Genomic DNA, 14425 nt, shown 5'->3' with positions numbered 1-14425 from the left:
CGTTTTTCTTCAAACGACTTCATTTGAGTTTCAATATCCTTAATAAAAAAAAAATGCCTTTATCAGGCAATTGCTTATCAGGCAATTGCTTATCAGGCAATTGCAAAGAATCCTTTATATTTTCGAAAAATTAGTTAAATTTTTGAACCGGTTTAAAAAAAAAAAATTATTATTGAAAAATAATACACATTGTGGCAATTAAACCCATCCTCAAAAAATTAGTAAAATTTTTAAACCGGTTTTAACTATAAATCGATAAATCGGTATATTAATGTAAAAGCATTCCCCGGAAAATTCTACCCCTATTTTATATACTTTTGGTAAAAATTCGGTCGAATAGTTTAAGAGTGTATAAAGAACAGACATACAGACATTCTATTTTATACAGGGTGTCAATTTGAAAACTTACAGTCGGAATATCTCGGTAACTAGTAAAGATACCAAAACACGGTTTGGAGAGAATATAGCCAACGCCTTATCATAAAAATATTTTGTCGTGGTCCCTCCAAGGGATTCGATGTCTGAGCTGGAACTCGAGGCTTATGAACTCGAGGTGTCGGGCTTGTCTTGGCGAACTTTTCAGTGGATTTTGTATCATCGCGTATACCAATGGTTTATGGTCTGTGTACAAGTGCTTTATTGCCGCGTATATTGCCATCAGCTCTCTGTCGTATGGGCTGTACTTCGTTTGTGCTTTAGACAACTTTTTGCTGAAGAACGCTAGTGGCTGTGCTTCCACCAGCTGGTGTATGATCGCTCCTATGGCGGTGTCCGAGGCGTCCGTCGTCAGGGTTACCGGGGCGTTGGGTTGTGGATGGGGTAGAAGCGTCGCCTGGGCAAGGCTCCTCTTACAATGCTCGAAGGCAGCTTCTAGTTTCGGTGTCCATTCGACCGGCGTCTTATTTCCTTTTTTCTGTTTTCCGGCGAGTACGTCGTTCAGTACTGCTTGTTCCTTTGCTGCGCTTGGCACGAATCGGCGATAGAAATTGATTGTGCCGAGGAATCGTCGGAGTTGTTTTATGGTCTCCGGTTTTCGGAAGTTTCGTATCGCTTCTACCTTTTCTGGCAGTGGTCGTGTTCCGTCCTTTGAGACGAGGTATCCCAGGAATTGTACCTCTGGCACCCCAAAGGTGCATTTGGCCGGATTCAGTCGTATCCCGTACTGTTGCAGGCGCCCGAATACTTCTCTCAAATGGCGCTCATGCTCTTCCTCGTTTGTGGAAGCTATCAATATGTCATCGATGTAAGCATAGCAGAAATCTAGTCCTCGTAATACTTCGTTGATGAATCGTTGGAATGTTTGTGCGGCGTTTCTTAGGCCGAACGGCATGTATACATATTCGCATAGGCCGAAGGGTGTGATGATGGCCGTCATCGGTATATCCTCCGGGTTGACTGGTATCTGATTGTATGCTCTGACCAGATCTATTGTTGAGAAAATGGTCTTTTTGTAAAGAGACTGTGAGAAGTTTTCGATATGTGGTACCGGGTACCTGTCCGGCTTGGTCCGCCTGTTTACTGGGCGGTAGTCTCCGCATGCTCTCCATTGGTCCGCTTTCTTGGGGACCATATGCAGTGGTGCTGCCCACGGACTCTTCGAAGGCCGGATTATTCCTTCTCGTTGTAATAGGTTGAATTCTATCTTTGCTGCTTTTAGTTTGTCCGGCGCCAGGCGTCTCGGTCGGCAGGCCTCCGGTGGATCCTCGCATTTTCGTGCCTTGTCTTTGAAGGTCCGGTGATAAAAGCAGTGTTCCGTTGTAAATCCCCTGGTGTGGCTACGGCTGCGGCTGCGGCCGCGATTTTGCTCTCTGCTGCGGGACCGATTCTCTCTCCATCGCTTTCCTTGTAAAACTGTGTCGTTAGAGCTGCTATCTGTTTTGTTAGCGCCTAGATCTGCGCTTTTAAAGATGTCCTTTCTGTGCCTGCTGGTTCTACTGCCGCGACGATTGCGCGGACGCTGACTTCATGTATGCGGTCGGCTTGCTCTGCGACCTCTTCTAATCGGTCTCCTTGACGTGTTGCTAGGATGACCTGCATCTGGGCTGGTAATCTCCCCAGCCACAGTTCGCTAGTAGGCTATCTGGCACTGCGGTGCCTGCCAGTCCTCGCAAGTGGCGTAGAAATTGTGATGGCTTCCTGTCGCCAAGTTCCTCGTGCTCCAATAGCTGTCACGTTCGTTGCTCCTGGGATGCTGACAGCCGCTGTATGAGCGTCCGTTTCAACGTCCCGTCTGGGAATAGTTATTTGTGTAACAAGTGCGGGAAGTCGAGATGCGGAGTGGACGCACGAGCCAAAGACGAGTGCGATCACCCGCACGAGTGTCCAATTCTCAACCCGCACGTGTTACACACTCTATTTTATATTACAAAGTGCGTGGAAAGTGGCCTATTGCGTGCGCGTCATCTGTGCGACGGATGACCGATTCCGCACGCGCGAGAGATTTCTCACTCGAAGCCGTGCGGAAATATCTCATTCCTGCACGGGTTCGAGTGGGGAATTTCTCGCGTGTGGAATTGGCTATTTGTCGCACAGATGGCGCGCGCGTAATGGGCCACTTTCCACGCACGTGTGATATAGAATAAAGTATTTTTTACTATATATGTCTCGATATATGTATTAAATTTTTAGAAAATTTTACCTTTTTATATTTTTGTGCCGTAACCAGGAGTTGGTGCTCAGGGTCGGCACAGGATTTGAGAATTCCGGGTCGGAAAAAGAATTAACTCGTCGCACTGTGTTTAATGAACTTGAAATATATTTCTTGTGTCAAGTTAACAATCATCTGCATAATTACCAACAGTTTTAAAAAGTTTAAAATAATATGTTTTTCATCAATTTTAAATTGTTAGGAGAGGACAGGAAGTCCCATCGATAAGTTCGATGGGACAATATGGGAAATTAAATTGTACAATGAATGTGCTTTGTCATCAATTTTAAATTCTTATGGGAAGACAGGAGGTTCCATCAATAGAATTTGGTATGGGAGATTAAATTGTACACAAATCAAACACTCCGTTGTTAGCAAGCACCGACTTACACACGGGCATAATTTTAAATGGTCCGATACGGAAATTATGCATAGAGAGAGAAATGTAAGGAAGAGGGAGATTGCAGAGATGTTTTACATAAAAAAAGAACAAAAGAACACGATCAATTTAAAAAAAGACACTGAGAATCTCAATCCGCTATACGATAGAATCATAAAAGCCACGTAATAATTACTCTCTAAGCGTTATTTTTATTTGTTTGACCTATACAGTCGTTTATTTATATATCGGCGATTAGTCAGTCGCTGTCTTTCGATCCGGAACGACGTGTCACCGGTCGGTTCCGGTCACATTATGACTGCGGCTCGCTCTAAAGTGCGACTTTTTTAAGATTTGTGGGTGGCTAATGCAATTTGCGAACAATATGATCGAGATAGGTAGATATTTCCTTGATTGTTTCTCGTGCGACATTCGTTCCTGTAGCAACATGCTTGTAACGACTTTGTTTTGTATACTTTTAGAAATCTCTTGATAAGGACACAAAACCAGTGTCGAAACGTCGAGTTAACGTAAGAATAAATGTCAGTTTGGTCAAAAATACAACCTGTGTTAAATTGTACACTTAATGTAAAGGTGACGCCGGGGAAGTTGCCGAATACCGTGTCGAAGATTTGCACGCAACTGTTCGGCAGAGTGGTCGCGTTAATGTGCTTTGGAAGATTAATCTGCACAATTAATGTGTTTTCCATAAGTTATCGCCTGTCACGGCGTATCCTTCTCGCGCAGCCTGAGATTTACACTGTTATTTAGCGGAGGATTCGCCCCGAGTGTAAATCTTAGTTGGGGTGAAGAACCCTCTGCCCCGTCGAGCGTCGGGACAATAATTTTTACTTGCGCAATTAAGGAGGTTCGATGGCTTTATCGATGGGAGTAGTGGGACGCGGGGGTTCTGGCAACAGCGCACTAGCGTTTGAAGTAGTGGGAGTGAAGGGGATTGCTCTGATTGGTCGCCGCGTGTATAGTGCGTGCTGCTGTTTACGTTGTTCACGACTGTGGCAGTCTAGCAGACGACAAATCAAGCAATTTATGCTTTAATAATTAATTTTTCTACGAAATGTGCGGTAACCTTCCCTTTTCTTTCGCTCATTTATTTGTAAATTATTAAGTTCTTTTCATCCAGAACTGCCTAGAGATTCGAGAACTCTAAAGAAAACTATACTGATCATGCTTTCTAATGGGGAATATTCCCATGTCGGCCTAAGATGTGGTATCATGTCAAAACTAAAGCATGGCATCAAAAATTGTAACACAATTATGCTAGATGTTTTTGTTGATGGTGTAAAAGTTTATAGAAATGTTTCCGAAGAGTGTTGGCCTATTCTGGCCAAATGCAAAGATTTTGTAGATTCTACGCCATTTGTTATTGGAATATTTTACGGATTAGGAAAACCTAAACCAATTCAAAATTATTTAAGTAACTTTATATCCAAGAAATTAAAGATCTTAGACGTGAAGGTGTTGTATTTGAAAACAGACATTTTGATGTCGATATTAGGTATTACTTGGGCGATGCACCTGCTCGTGCCTATTTGAAGTGTATAAAAGGTTCTACCTCACATGATGGATGTGAAAGATGTGATCAAGAAGGGAGTTATGATGACTTCGTTTATTATTCTACCAAAATTGGGATAGAGAAAGAACTGATGAGTCATTTGATAGTCGAAGAGACCCAGAACATCACACAGGAAATTCTCCCCTTATTGAACTACAAGCAAAATTTATTTAACAATTTCCTATGGATAGTTTTCATTTGATAGAAATAGCAGGAGTTATGAAGAGATTTTTGCAATTTGTAATAGCTAGAGGTCCAGTTACAGCTCGCATGAGCGGACAAGAAATTCAGACTTTGTCAGGTTTACTTAATGATCTTGCATTACATCCCAATTGAGTTTTCAAGAAAGCCTAGCTTGAGACGCTTTTCTGAGTGGAAAGGAACAGAATTCAGACTGATGATGTTATATCTAGGGGTTGTGGTACTTAAGTTTGTGTTAAGAGATGAAGTCTACAAACTATTTTTGCTTTTTCATACTGCAATGTATATTTTGTACAATGATATTCTAATTGACATTCATATGGCTGATGCAAGTAATTTCATTGACATGTTCGTAAAGTACAGTGCCACAGTTTTTGAAAAAGGTTGTGTTGTATACAACGTTCATATATTATTGCACTTGATTTCTGATGTGATGAGGTTTGGAAACCTTATGCACTTTAGTGCTTATCCATTTGAAGACAAGTTAGGTAGATTGAAAAGGCTTATTAAAACATCTTCCAAGCCTCTCCAGCAAATTTGTCGTAGGCTATGTGAAAGAGAATTAGTTAATACGAAAAATTATCTTAACCCTCAGGGTACGGACTATAAAAAAGTTACATTCCGTACGGACATGGGTTAGCCTAACCCGGCGACTTTGATTGACTGTACATCGGGCTGTAATTTGTCAATTGAAACAAATTTTTTTTTCTTTGGATCGGAAATTTTTTCAAAAATACAATGGCGTTGATAGATTTATTACATTATTTGTTTAAACAAAGATATATTTGAAAATGTAAACTGTTCTCAAAAAATTTTCATAAAAATTCATTTTTTCTTTTAAATTCCATAACTTTATGAAAAAAAAAGATATCGACATTTTTTAAGTCGCGTTTGAAAGCTAAAAAGTTGTTCTTTGAAATGGCTGAATTCGTTTTTTGATCCATTCCAAAAAGTATATTTTTTTTGAACTATGAAAATACCCGTTTTTTTTTGCGATATAGCGATATAACGTTACTTGCTTGATTTATCGTAATAACGCAAAAAAAAATATCTTAAAGTAAAAATAGTTCTTTTGGATGTTGTTGATTAATATAATATAAATAAATAACAAAAATTGAAATAATATTAACATGCATGCACGGATACGTTATGCTGGTATGCTACAGAGCATCATTTTGAGGTTAGAATGCACAAAAGTATATTAAAAATAGTAAATTATACATACCAGAATACTAAAAAAAAAAAAAAACTCCTACTGCAGCAAATACTCGAAAAACACAATTTTTTTTAACACGGATTTTGTAACGTTCCGTACGGACTGGGTGTGGACTACCCGAGTTCAATTTTTAAAATCGTATAACTTGAGCACCAAGCGCAGACTGACGCTGCCCCTTGGCGCTCACATAGTAGCTACCTCAAAGATTCCCCCCCACCCGGTACGGACTCCCACCATTCACTTTCTTTGAAATGGCGCTACTTTCAAAATTCGCTCGGGTTACGCTAACCCAGTCCATACCCTGAGGGTTAAAAATCAAGCAAGAGGTCTTATAAATAAGCATGTAAATGGCCCAATAGCCAATATAGTTCCAGTCATATCGCAATATAAAAGATATGAACACGAATCTTATACTCTGACTATAAGTCAACCAAATAATTGTGTTTTCCTTAAGGATGGAATGTTTAGGCTAGTTCAAAACATTGTAAATACTGGAGATGTTAACGGCTTGAAAATTATCGTTAAAATTTTTGAAGGTACTAAAAAGATCTGTATGAGTTGTGCATATTTTTTTTTCCTTATCATTTGCATTTTTTCTTGCACTTATTTCATTCTGAAGGTATGCAATATGCATTTCCTATAAGAACCTATGTTAAAAGTACAATTTTTGGAGTAGATTTTTTTCGAAACGGGACGGTGAAAAATTCCCAAAAAATTCACATAATTCTATTTTGCATTCCAGAACAACATATTAAAATTTCATGAAACTCTCTGCATTTTGTTGTAGCCATCGAACGTCCTTAATGTGCTTTTTCATAAATTTTAAATTCTTGTAGGAGGACAGGAGGTTCCATCGATGAGTTCGATGGGACAAGTATGGGATATTAAATTGTACAATTAATGTGCTCTTTCATAAATTTTAAATTCTTAGAAGAGGACAGGACGTCCCATTAATAGGTTTGCTGGGACATGTATGGGAGATGAATCTGTAAAAAATTATGTGCTCTTTCATAAATTTTAAATTCTTAAGGGAGGACAGAAAGTCCCATCAATGAGTTTGAAAGGGATGGATGAGGAGGTTACAGAGAAAACACTTGGCTTCCTTATCAAATTAAAATTGTGCAAATTAGAAATTTACACTTGGCTTCCTCATCTAATTGAGATGTGAAAATTTGCACATAACAAAGTCACAATTTTGAAGTGAGAGAGTAGGAAATTAGCAAATTGAATCCACAACGGGTGGTGTGAAAGTTCACCATTTTAATATCTTAATTTTTTATATAAATAAAAGTGATTAAAAATTACAGATACAGAATGTAAAGGTAATTGATTTGGGCGATGATTGGTAAAGGGATTTACAAAAAAAAGCTAGTTCTATATAAAAATTACATATACAACTTATACATGTAACTTTTCGAGCAGAAATTGGTAACACCTTCATCGATCTTCGCCAAATCTTAAAGAATTATATATGAAATAAAGGTACAAAAGACTGAAGAATATAATAAAATTAGAAATAGCCCAATATTTCAAAATTTACAAAAGTTAGACCACAAGGGTTGACTTACAAAGGTCAACCACGGGCATTTCTAAAAAAATTCAAAATTTTTTAAAAAAAGAACCCCTTTATCGATCATCGCCAAATTCAATACCAACCTTCCTTGAATGATACTCTATCGATTAAAAAAAAACATCCTAATATCTTAAAAATTACGGAAGTTATACCACAAACAAAAAAAAAGATAATTTAACACCAACCTACCTTTAATGATACTCTACGATTTTTCGACGTTTTCGAACATAAGCAACACATTGGCATCGAAAACTCAAAAAACAATTTTTACTTCGGTTTTTTCTACCCCTATTTCATATATAATTTTTTTAAATTCGGTTGATTAGACTTAGCTTTATATGCGATCAAAGTTATGGACATTTGATCGCGTATAAAGCTGGGTCTAATCAACCAAATCTTAAAAAATTATATATAAAATAGGGGTAGAAAAGACTGAAAAATATAATAAAATTAGAAATAGATCGATATCTCCAAATTTGCGGAAATTAAAGCAACCACGGACATTTCTAAAAAAAATTCAAAATTTTATTTAAAAAGAACCGCTTTACCGATCATCGCCAAATTCAATCCCAACCTTCCTTACATGATACTCTATCGATTGAAAAAAAATACATCTGAGAAAATCTTAAAAATTACGGAAGTTAGAGCACATACGGACAACACATACACTCATATACATACATACATACACACGGATATTTTGTACAAAAGTGATTTTTCGAGGTTTTAGAACATTCTAAAAAAGAAGGAAGAGGGTATTTACAAACTGTTGAATTAGGGAGAGAGGGAGGAGGAAACGGAAAATGCGACAGAAAAATAGACAGGAGAACGGATCTTCCCGCAGGGAGGATTGATCCGCGCAATCCTTTGGGCCTAACGAACCTTCGGACCCGAGTTCATCATCGCGGACAATTGCACACAGTGACACACACTGCATGCACACATACATATACACACTTTCAATATTTTTTTCTTATTATATACTATAGACGCATAGTAGACATATCATCAGACGCGCGCTTCACGCGCACTATTTAACTTTAATATTATACTGTTACTGGCCTAGTTTACACCGATCACTTGATTCGCATATTAAATAGTAAATAACTAGTAAATAAATCTGATTATTGGCTGATCAGTTCAAATATACCATTTGATACGCGTATCAAGAGATCGGTGTAAACTAGACCAACTATTACACTCAAAACTCAGATAAATCTCACTTGTGACGTCGTTCTATCCTTTTTGGTAACTAATGAATAATAAAGACAGAATGACGTCGCAAGTGAGAATTATCTGAATTTCGATGTAAATGGAAAGCAACTATTAATTCCCTAATACACATAACTATCAAAATATGCGATAAAAAAATATATTGATATATGCGCGTTTATATATCTATTTAATTTAGAAGAAGAAGGAGAAGGATGGACAGACGAAGGAAAACAAGTATGAGAGAGAGAGAGAGAGAGAGAGAGAGAGAGAGTGGAGTGGAAGGATATATAATACAATAAAGAAATATATATGCGGAGCGATAGAATTGTAAGAAAGCGGATATTGTAAAAATAAATATGTGGCGAACGAAAGGAGAGAGTGGCGGAGAAGAGAAAGCGGTAAATGCCGTGAGAGGAGGAGATAGAGACGATATAAAAGGCAGAGAATTTTAGGTAGACATTAGAATTGAAAATTTGTAAAAGGAGCGGGAGTCCTTCTGTACCCCGTAAAAAGAACAGAATAAATCCACTATCTATCTATCTGTTTCTCTATATATCTATCTATATAAAAAGATCAGGTATATTAGTTCGTGCATGCGCAGAAAGCGTTATTTACTACTTCTGACACTATCTATATTGGTTTTCTGGCTTTATTTGAAAGATGCTTTCTGAGCCGAAGTGTCCCAGAACTGTTTAAGGTGATGCTGGAGCCGTCTGTTTTACCGATTATTACGGCATTTCTTTGTCGTCACGTAGCGTCGTATTAATTTGACAGAATTAAAAATCCTTTTCCAGAATTGCAGTACATACATTAATGATTCAGGGGAACTCCGATTTTATATAGACAACGAGAAAAAATTACGAAAGTACAGATTTCCTTATCTACTTTTATTCTAATATGGCGTCTCGAGTTGCGGCAGCTGTCAGCTCGTCACAAGATGTATTTCATATAAGAGATATACCATTGGTACGAACGCGTAAACAAGTTCCCCTGAATTGCACAACAATAAAAACATCGATAAATCCCCCAAATCAAGATTTGGAAGCGTAACAAGTATGATGTCGATGTGTGTATCGGTCGTATGTATGCGTGCAATGTTAGGTGCTATCCTTGTCTATATCCTTGACTATACAAGGACAGATATAGGTTGATAACATAGAAAATGGTAATTTTGTCGGTCATACAGACGGCTCCAGCATCACCTGGCTGCGTTCGGAATAGCACCACAGTTGTACAATCTGCTGAACGCGGCCAAGCAACTGATGGCAATTACGTACGCTCATTGACGTAAGCGGTGGTAGGTGGTAGGGCCAAAGCACATATGACAGTCGTAGTCGTGGACGTAAGACGTAAGTAACGCACAAGCTTTGGCGTATCCTGATCTGTCAGGTCGGGGGTCGGGGACTACGACCGTCGTATATCGCTACGCCATGTTATGTGCTTTGACCCGTAAAGCGGTAAGATAATCTTCCGCTTGAAATCGGCTGTAAAAAGAGACACCGAGAGGAACGAAACTTACGAAACAAAGCATTTGCGAAGAGGCGATCCCCTAAAACGACATGTGCACCTCGGATCTACGAAGCTGGCCGATCTTCAGTTTACTGGAACCGGAATTCGTCTCGCAGATTCACATGGTTGTGGTATACGGTAATTTGTTCTCTTCTTTTTCCTCGCAATACTTTGACAGTGCTGTTAACCATTACGTTTCAAAACAGGTAACTTGGGTAATGAGGCCTTAATCGTGACAAGGGATAAAATGGTGCACGCCCTAGGTAATAACATCGCAGGTTGTCTGGGAACGGGGGATGCGCATAGCACGCTGTATCCAAAGAAGGTGGATGCCTTGTGCGACAAAGATATAAAAACGTTCGCGTATGGCAGCGGACCTCACGTTCTGATGCTTACGAAAGAGGGAGAGGTACGCTAGGAGGTTTCTTGTACGTCGAAGTAAAATCAAATATGAATCTTTAGTTGGTATCTTTATAACGCTTCTATGGAATACATATAATTTCGATGTGTTTCCTATGGAATACATATAATTCTTATTAAGGACGAAGGAGCCCATAGAATAATTAATATAACTCGTATATTTTGTACAACTGATACTTATCTATGTTTTTTATGTTTTTATAAGAGTACAAAAAGACATTTGGATTTTTCTATTGTGTCATTCTTTATTGATGAATCCAGCAATTTTGAAGAATTGCCAGACATTTTACGAATCATTAAGTTAGGCGACGCACTTGTGAAACGTTAGAATTAATGACAGCAATGTTTTTGAAAGGTGTATTCCTGGGGTCACAACGGTTATTGCGAGCTGGGGAACGGAACATGTAATCAAGGTCTTACGCCTACTCTAGTGAATATGCCCACTCTAGGAAACGGTCTGAACATGAAGCGCATCGTGGACATCGCGTGTGGGAGTCACCATTCCGTTGCTCTGACCGAAGACGGTGAGGTAAGTAAAGATCGTTCGTCGAAATACGATAACAATAACTCTCTGTCGTTACGAGCTACATAGTCAGGACATAGTCAGGTTTCGATTTAGGTATATGCCTGGGGACAAAATAATTGCGGACAAGTGGGAAGCAGTATCAGCACAAATCAAGGTGCACCTAGACAGGTGAACTCTAATTTAGCTGGGAAGAAGGTTGTCTACATTTCCTGCGGTCAGACCTCCACCATGGCTGTCATCGAGAACGGCGAGGTGTACGGTTGGGGCTACAACGGCGTCGGCCAGCTGGGGATAGGCAATTACGTGAATCAAATGACGCCGAGTCGGGTCGGCTCGCTAATAGGCACTGTGATAGGTAGTTCTCACCTCGATAGACCGATAAAAATAGAAGAGAACGAAAAGTGAAACGGGATTGCTGAGCAATCGATATTGTTTCAGTTAAGGTGGCTTGCGGATACGCGCACACGTTGGCGCTCACCGACGAAGGGAAGCTCTACGTCTGGGGTGGGAATAGTTACGGCCAGCTGGGGATCGGCAACAAGACAAATGCCTGCAATCCAGTTATGGTAAATTTATTTATCGTCATCATAAAGAAATAGAACGAAAAAAAAGAAAAAAAGAAAAGGATTTCATGATCAATAGTTGGTTGGTCATCATCAGATTACGCACGAAATGGGAAGGGTGTCCGACATCGCTGCTCTGCACTACAATCACATAAGTATCGCCATTGCCGAGGGAGGCCGTGTTTACATGTGGGGTCACTGCCGCGGTCAGAGCATCACGACCCCGACCGCGACTCCATTCTCGAACGTGCACGACGCGCTTGCTTGCTACGGATCGCCGAGCGTCATGCACAAACCGCTAATCCTACACCCAAATGAAGAGTCGAGCATATTGGAATGCCTGAAAACTGCATTCGACGATCCGGTATGTCTTGTTCTATTGTCCCGTATCTGTTCGTTTCGCGTACACAGTTAAACACAATGTTACACTGTGTCCTCTGTGTCTCTTTCTGGAAAGCACCCAGTATTGTGCGCATTTATCTCTAATGATTTTTTTCTCCTTTTCAAGTCGACGAGCGACCTCACGATACAAGTGGAGGGCCAATGTATCCACGTGCACAAGGCTATCTTGAAAATCCGCTGCCCGTACTTTAGAACTATGTTTCAGCACAATTGGGCAGAAAACAACCAGAGGTAATCATTTAACAAAGGATCATTGTTAAATGTAGGTATGTTCCGTCAGTGATATCAAGGCAAAATGAGATACGCGCTGCTCTGGCGCAACTGCCGTAGCTATAGGGTCGGCAATATTTAAAATTGTGTCGTCGCGCCTTCGATATGCACGCGTTTTTTATTGTGGCGGATCATAGCTGAACGACGCGAAATAATCTACTTTTTTGTTAATTTCGATATTGCGTTGTTAATTGACGGCCATGTCGTCAAGGGAAGTCGAGTCCGAACCGCCGAGTGAACCAATCAAGACACGAAGAAGAGCGGTTAGCGAATAATTCTCGGTGTTAACAAGCTGCGATACTGCCGATTCCTATTAATACTCATTGTACTGTACTACTAATGAAATACGTATTTCGATACTACAATAGTGTTACGTAGTATTTCATATAATGATTAATAGTTTTTACTTATTTCCTACCCGGTCATTTCACTGTTAACTCAACAAAAGATTTTAAAAAATTTTTCTCATTTCAACGTTCTTCCCTTCTAGCGTCATCGAGCATGATCAATTCTCATACATCGTCTACAAAGCGTTCCTGAAGTATTTGTACACTGACGTGATCGATCTACCTGTGGAGAAGGCGTTAGGTGAGTTAAGTACGCTATGAGTGGTTATCAGTCTACGTGTCCTCATTATTGAAGCGATATCTCTCATTACAGAACTTTTGGATCTGGCTAACGCGTATTGTGAGAGCAGTCTCAAGAAGCACTGCATTCGTATGATAAAGCAAGGAATTACTGTATCAAACGTCGCCTACTTATATAGCATTGCAATTGAATATAGCGCGGAGGTAATCAAACATTAACGCTCATTATTAATATTTCATTAACTGCGATATCTGTTTAATGTACATGTATTATTGAATGCTGATGGCAATTTTTTAGGAACTAGAAGAATTCTGCTTCAAGTTTGCCTTGAATCACATGACGGCTGTAACACAGACGGAAAATTTTGCCAAGCTGGACGAGAATACGTTAAAAACTTTTATAATTAAGGCGGGCAAAGCCGGTGTTTTTAGGACGTAATTCATCTGTGTATCTCAAGAACAATGCGCCTCGACAGGAATGGACGAAAATCTTGTGATTTTGCAACGGTGTCAAAACATTATATATATATATATGTTTGAAATCTGATTACGAATGTGAGGGTATATTCCAGGACTGTACATTTTAGAAAACGTAAACAATCCCGGAACATACCTCTGGGCATACATATATATAAATGTTTTGACACCAAAATTTATCATTTATCCATTTATATATATATATATATATATATATATATATATATATTATTATATTTATATATTTATTATCAAAAATTAATAATAAAATATAAAATTTAATAATTTAATATTGAATGTGGCAGACCCAGATTGGGTTGAAACCTGGTCCAGTTTGATTGGTCGCGACCTGATGCACTCAGTGGAAACTCAGCCTATGGGCGCGTTCACCAGACACAACTGTTGAGTCTTCTATTCGTCTTTATCAACACTGCGTTGATTGTTTGGTACTAATAGTAAAGCCAGCGGCACACGGGCCGGTATTCATAGTCGGATTTTATTTAAATTGTTTTAAGTCTAGTCAAAGGCAGTCTTAAAGGTCTATCCAGACAAATTTGCATAGGTGCATAACCATGTGCATCAAGAAACGGATTGGCCTATTTCCTTATGCACATGCATATGGACCAATCAATTCTCTCATGCTTATGTTTATGCGCTATGCAAGTTTATCTGGATTAAGGCAATCGCACACAAAATGCATAGCTTAGCATAAGCATAGCATAAGACCGCTAAACCAATGAGCATCCAGCATAAAGTCGCCATATTGATTTACATAAGATGCTCATTGGTCCAGCGGTCTTATGCTACGCTTATGCTAAGTTATGCATTTTGTGTGCGATGGCCTTTATGCTTATGTTTATGCGCTAT

At 39.2% G+C, this 14425-nt stretch overlaps 1 protein-coding gene across 2 annotated transcripts; it reads left to right on the top strand.

The window, feature by feature from the left end:
- Nucleotides 1–10205: 10205 nt before the first annotated feature.
- Nucleotides 10206–13741, top strand: LOC112457657 (RCC1 and BTB domain-containing protein 1-like). 2 transcript variants are annotated; one of them, XM_025020835.1, is made up of 10 exons: nucleotides 10206–10451; nucleotides 10520–10722; nucleotides 11089–11262; nucleotides 11353–11614; nucleotides 11698–11825; nucleotides 11920–12186; nucleotides 12331–12455; nucleotides 12985–13082; nucleotides 13155–13285; nucleotides 13380–13741. In XM_025020835.1, exons 1-10 carry the CDS (start codon nucleotides 10364–10366, stop codon nucleotides 13518–13520), a joined length of 1617 nt encoding a protein of 538 aa, XP_024876603.1. In that variant the 5' UTR covers nucleotides 10206–10363; the 3' UTR covers nucleotides 13521–13741. The 2 variants fall into 2 exon arrangements, with proteins under 2 accessions (XP_024876603.1, XP_024876602.1); XM_025020834.1 differs by having other exon boundaries at nucleotides 11902–12186.
- The last annotated feature ends 684 nt before the right edge of the window (nucleotides 13742–14425 follow it).

This window comes from Temnothorax curvispinosus, unplaced genomic scaffold, assembly GCF_003070985.1.
Source record: "Temnothorax curvispinosus isolate PA1 unplaced genomic scaffold, ASM307098v1 QBEX01008037.1, whole genome shotgun sequence".
NCBI classification, from domain to species: Eukaryota; Metazoa; Arthropoda; class Insecta; order Hymenoptera; family Formicidae; genus Temnothorax; species Temnothorax curvispinosus.
This window is presented reverse-complemented; position numbering and strand designations above follow the sequence as displayed.

Excerpts from the sequence above, each read along its gene's own strand:
- LOC112457657 (XM_025020834.1), top strand. The coding sequence starts at position 10,364 with ATGTGCACCTCGGATCTACGAAGCTGGCCGATCTTCAGTTTACTGGAA. Across the intron at positions 10,452-10,519 it reads TCACATGGTTGTGGTATACG|GTAACTTGGGTAATGAGGCC; the intron begins GTAATTTGTTCT and ends GTTTCAAAACAG. Across the intron at positions 11,615-11,697 it reads GCTAATAGGCACTGTGATAG|TTAAGGTGGCTTGCGGATAC; the intron begins GTAGTTCTCACC and ends ATATTGTTTCAG.